The sequence below is a fragment of the Cavia porcellus genome, unplaced genomic scaffold (genome assembly GCF_034190915.1).
Source record: "Cavia porcellus strain 051 isolate PalLab524CR breed Dunkin Hartley unplaced genomic scaffold, mCavPor4.1 scaffold_17, whole genome shotgun sequence".
Lineage (NCBI taxonomy): Eukaryota > Metazoa > Chordata > Mammalia > Rodentia > Caviidae > Cavia > Cavia porcellus.
The window spans coordinates 50293077-50299388 of NW_026947500.1; the positions used below are offsets into that span (position 1 = coordinate 50293077).

Sequence of the window (6312 nt, forward strand, 5' to 3'; positions counted from 1 at the left end):
ACTGTGAATGGATTATCTGGAGAACAGATCAGCTATGAGAGCTACTTTGGCTTTGTTCCTCGTATGCCCCATCTGTGAGATGTGCTGAGTGCCCCTGGTTTTCAGCACAAAGACTCTCAGCAATCACGGGTCCAGGGCTTTGGGCTTCACAGTTCCTAGGATGGTGAGTGACTGGTCCTGCATATTTTAAGTTACTCAATAGTGTGTTCAATTACAATAACAGAAGTTAAACAAGACACTATGCAGAAAAAACCAAAAACTGGGGGAAAATGAAGTTGTAGGAATCTATTTTTTTCTTCCACTTTTTCAGAAGAAAAAAGTCTACTCAGCCAACTCTTCCTCTAAAGCTGTAATTTCACCTGGGTCACTCCTCAAGGCAATGATCCTAATTGCTCTTGTTTCTGAAGGCAAATACTTAAGGGACGTTTATCTTGCAGGCCACTGCCAGTGTCTTCTGTGCTGGTTTAAGTTGTTCACCATTTGCTTATAAATACTCACTTTCTGCCTCGGCTCTCTCTCTCTCTTTTTTTTTTTTTTTTTTTTTGTCTTTTTCGTTTTTATTGGTGCCGGGGATTGAACTCAGGACTGCCTGCTTGCAAGGCAGGCGCTTATGCCGCTGAGCTAAATCCCCAGCCCCTCTGCCTCGGCTCTCTTAGTGACAGCATTTCTCCTGATGCTCAGGTTAATGAACAATAAATCTATCAGGTGTAATGTACATCTTTAATGTTATCTATTTTAGTCTTTACAGGAATACAAGAACCATCTCATATAAACTGTAAAAAAGACACACAAACATGAATATTCAGTGGAGACAAGACTTGCTTATTATGAGTATTTGTGAGTCTGATCTAATAATATTTTTCTTGTATATATTGAATGCATAAATGAGTAATAAGTTTTCACATTTATGCACAATAAATCCCATACAATTACTATTATTAAGATCTATTAAAGTATAGCGTGATGCAAAGCAAAACAATGCAAGAATAAAATATGTCCAGTTCTATAAGACAAGTCTTGGATCCTGGATTCATCAAATTTCTGAAAGTAGAATGAAATAGTTACATTATTATTATTGATTTATGTTTGCTCTGAAAAATTCCATATCTCCTGGTAATTTACTTTAAAATACCATGACATAATAAGAGAAAATTTTGTGTACATGTTTGCATTTGATGAGCAGGAAATCCTGTAAATATTCTTGAGGCTTCCTGGCCTCTACTTCACTGTAAACCTCACTCTCTAAGGTCGATCCCTACCTTTCCAGGGGCCTTCTCATTTTCCAGTTGTTACAGCAACACCTGGGGAACCACCACTACATTTAGCATGAATTTAGCTTTTGAAAGTACTAAAATTTTCATTATTCATATCTGTCTTTGGGCCAGACATTCATTGTTACCATATAGTCAGATATAACTTTCAAATAAAAATTTCACTGTCACAGATCTATGACTATTAAAGCAGAAAAATTCAAGCAGGCATAGACAAATGTCAGTTGTGGTTTATTATATCACATAGCAAATGAGGATCTGAGATAATTTTGTCTCTATTTAATGTGAATTTAAAGACAAATTTAACTTCATAGCAGAGTGTGCAGCCTGTAAATAACTCTATTCTGAGGTAGTTTCCTTAATTTTAGATGGCCTTAAGCATCTTATATTGTGTAAGTGTACTCCTAAGTTTTCCATAATTATCTCAAGACTTTGTTCTAATTTAATTCAATTAGTAAGTTCTTTCTGATTCTCAAATATCATTTTTAAGTTGAGTGAGTGAAAAGCTATAAATTATTGTTAGATATGATATCTTGTATTGGACTGCAGTAATGGAGTTTACTTTCTTTCTTTCTTTCTGCTTTCTGCCTTTTCTGTGTATATGGACCATCACATTATCATTTGACAAACTATGTGACTGAAGGTTAAACGTGGTCTTGAGAATATCTGTCTTAGGCCTTCTATTTAACCATTGAAAGTTATGACACCAACCACAGTCTTATCTTCAAAATCCATCATCCTATCCAGTTGCTTCAAGTTATTCACCATGGACTCACACTCTGTTCTGTAGAGCACAAATATTCATTGAGTTTAATGTAATCCCTTTCACCTCTGTGTTAGGTACATGCACACATACACACCGATAGATACATATACATAATTTTTTTTATTTAGTGGGAAAAACAAATGTAATACAACTTTCTTACATATAAATTCTCATCATTTAACTCCACTATGTGCATTTTGTGTCTGTAAGCAGTAAACAAACATTTTTCCAGTTTATTTGATGGTGGAATATTTTTCGATTGTACCTCTTAACCTCATAGAAGGTGCTAGTGTTTTCTGAGGATTACAATTTTTAAATATTTTCTAGAAAAGTTTGTACATTGTATGTGATAATAAATTTACAAAGCATTGAGGGTCACTTTCAGAATTCTGGTAGTCCCCAAATATGTCAATATTTTTCCAATATCTGCTTCCTTGTTATAAATCTGTAAGAATAGTCTTCACTTATATAGTACTGCTTCTACCAGTCTTTCTAATGTACTTTTTATGTTTACTTTCCCAAAGCTACAAGTCACATAGACAGAATAATGGAAATGCTGAATTTCACTGATGTGACAGAATCTATTCTTTTGGGGTTAACCAGTCCCTGTGAAAGGCAAGTGCTGTTCTTCATCAAGTTTCTTGGGGTCTACATTGTCACAGTGATGGGCCATATCGGCATGTTTGTGTTAATTAGGGTCAGTCCAAAACTCAGCATTCCCATGTACTTTTTCCTGAGTCATCTATCATTCATTGATGTATGGTTTTCATCCATACATCAATGGATGTTCGAAAATCTGTTATCAGAGAGAAAAACCATTTCGTATGTTGGTTGTTTAGTACAGTGTTTCTTCTTCATTGCCCTCGTCCATGTGGAAATTTTCATCCTTGCTGTGATGGCGTTTGATAGGTAGATGGCAATTGGGAACCCTCTACTCTATGGAAGCAAAATGTCAAGGGTTGTCCGTATTTGGCTGATTACTTTCCCTTACATGCATGGCTTTCTCACCACTCTGGCAGCAACGTTCTGGACGTATGGCTTGCACATCTGTGGAAAAATTGAGATCAACCACTTCTACTGTGCAGACCCACCACTTATCAAAATGGCCTGCACTGGGATCTTTGTAAAAGAATACACAATGCTCTTTCTTCCAGGTGTGAACTTCACCTATTCCCTGACTGTAGTCATCATCTCTTATCTTTTCATTCTCATTGCCATTCTACGAATGCATTCATCAGAAGGAAGGCTGAAGGCCTTCTCCACATGTGGATCCCATCTGACAGCCGTCAGTATATTTTATGGTACCCTGATCTTCATGTATCTCCAACAACCCACAGAACAATCAGTGGAGCAGGGCAAGATGGTGGCTGTCTTCTACACCACAGTGATCCCCATGCTGAACCCCATGATCTACAGTCTACGGAACAAGGATGTGAAAGAAGCCATGGACAAACTGATTAGTAGAACATACTTTTCAAAATAAAGTAAAATATGGCATTATGTTATCTTCTATTATTTATTTAATGGAGGTTATTGTCCAATATTAGAACGTTATGGTAAACATTGTTTCAGGAAGAGAAAAATATCAATGAAAATTGAAAGAAAAATTTAAAATCTAGTTTAATATTGATAACCTGTTTTTACTGATGAAAGCTTGAAATCTTAATGAAAATAAAATAATCCACTGAAAAAAACTAGTGGTGCCAAAGTTTATAGATAGCACTTCAACTTTTAACCATTTATGTTTAATATTTTATTTTTGTTATTCAAAATTGCAGCAGATATATTTGGGAAACATTCATTTTCCATTGACAAACTGATTTAGTGCAGAAAAAAACAGCATTTAAGTTTATTTCCTAATATTCTCATATGCAAATTGTGGTGCCAATGAGGATTATAAGGTTGCTTAAAGAATCTTGTTTATTTCATTGTGAAGGGTTCAAAGATTACTATTTTGAAAACAATAATAGCTTCTTATTTAATCCTTCTGTCCAGATATTTTAGTATTCATTAAGAAAAACAGCATCATTCCTGTAACTTTCATGTTTCAAATCTATGTCATTTCAGAAAATACATGCCTGTGTCAATAACTGTGAAAGAACTTTATTAAAACGTGTCCTCATAAAAATAAATAAGTATATAAATAAATCACTTTATTTTGGTAGAGAATATACACAGATGAAGAAATATGATTCACAGATACATAGTGCGTCTTGTTTTCCAATATACCTATTCTTTATTGTGTATTAAGACATAATTCTTTGGTGTAAATGACTTTATATAATAACCTTTTTCCCTAATAATTAAAAAAGCACTGAAACTTTGTGAATATTTGGGCACTGAAAATTCCAGAAAAAAAAGTTGAACACACTATGTCCATAATTTCATAGAACAAACCGAATCAATATATATTTTATAGTTCATTACCAATTTGGATTTTTCTATGTTTTAACTTTTATCTACAGTAGATTAAAAAATGTAGCTTCATAGTTGTTTTGCATGTGTATATTTTTATTCTTCTAAGTAAATGTAATAGTCACAATCCCATAGGTGAGGGGAGACAATAGTTGTGCACCTTGTGACACTGATACTGTACAAATAATATCAAGCCCTGCATTGTTGATATACAAAAAATATAGGACAGTACATCTTAACCCATGGTGAATGTTTATCAACCAGGACTCAAAAACCAATAACTGTGGGGGGAAAGGAACACTTCCACATGGCCAGTGGGAATGAAAACTAGTACAACAGCTTTGGAAATCAGTATAAAGATTCCTCAAAAACCAAAAATTGAAATTCCATTCCACCCATCTAATCCTCTTTTGGGTACATTCTTCAAAGATTTAAAGACATTGTGTTACAGTGATACATATTACTGTATATATGACTATAAATATATGAATGGAAAAAGAAAATGTTTTATGTGCTATTTGGTATACTGTATATACTACACTGTTTTGAATACTATATTATATACTATTTTATATTGGATCCAAACTTAAAGAAGGATAGATTTGAGTCAGTTATTAAAAAAATGGAAAATTTTGAGACCATGATGCTAAAGGAAATAAATCGTACACTGAAGAATAAGTATTCCAGGCTTTATCTTATTTAAGAAACCCAAATATGAACAATTTAAAGATATAAACTAAAGAAAGTCGATAGCAAACAGGCAGACTTTGCAAACATGGAACAGAGATCTAGAGAAAGTGGAGAGTGGAGGAGACTAAGTGGAAATAAAGGGCATACCGTTCCCTAAGTTGAGTGCAATTGTTACGTATTGCAAGCATAAACAACAATAAAGAGTAGGTATTGTGGATAGAATTATACTTCTTATAGAATCTGAGATCATTACAATCACCCTGTAAGAACTGCAAGATAATAATCTCTACAATGTTTTTAACTTTTGTGGTACTAGAGGCTGAAATCAGAGCTTCTGCCTGAAGCTACATTGCCAGCCTTTGTTTTTATTTATTTATTTACCGATGGAGTCTGAGAGTTATTTCTACAGATACGAGCATAGAGGCTCAGAAGTATGTTATTTGTTCAAGTTCACTTGAACTTGGTAGAAGCAAGGATTCGATCTCAGATGTCTAATTTGAAGGTGTGTTTTCCTCTTTGTGTTGACCTCTGTTTAGAGTCCTTCTCCCAGGTGCTGCCACCTTGTCTGTATTTTGAGGCAGCTGACACCTGAGAACAACCATGGGGTGTACGGTGCGTACATTGTTGATAACACCTCCTCTCACACAATGTGCTTTTTAGAACAGTCATACAGGAAAAAAGGAAAATAATTCAACAACATATTTCAAGATACATGGATAAACTTTAGTGAGAACCATAAAATTGGCAATGTGTGAATGAAAGAGTGGTATCTATGTGATGGGGGAGATAATCATGGTGTCAAGAATATTTTAATAATTCTTTCTATGTACAGCCCTTAATTACAACCCTGAGATGTCTCTGCAATCTTAGTCATTATTCCTTTCATAATTAATTAGATAGTACCTGAGGGAAATCTTCCCATTACCCATGGTGTTCAAGATTTTATTTTAAATAGTGAAAAATTATCACCTCTTATTCTCTTTGGCTGAAGGTAGGTCTACAGATTTTATATTCTTCATGATATAGAATTATACAGTCAAATTTTATAGTTTTAAATACTATTTTAAACAGAGCACTAATACCTTATTTATAGATTTTTTGTTAACAAACTGATTTATTGGACTATTGATTTTTACATTCTTATTTTACAATATACATAAATAGCATAAG

At 34.0% G+C, this 6312-nt stretch overlaps 1 protein-coding gene across 1 annotated transcript; it reads left to right on the top strand.

Annotated features, from left to right (window-relative positions):
- Positions 1 to 2584: 2584 nt before the first annotated feature.
- Positions 2585 to 3520, top strand: LOC100723792 (olfactory receptor 5M3-like). The gene is given in 1 exon segment (XM_013146421.2): positions 2585 to 3520. A coding segment is annotated over 1 exon segment (936 nt).
- The last annotated feature ends 2792 nt before the right edge of the window (positions 3521 to 6312 follow it).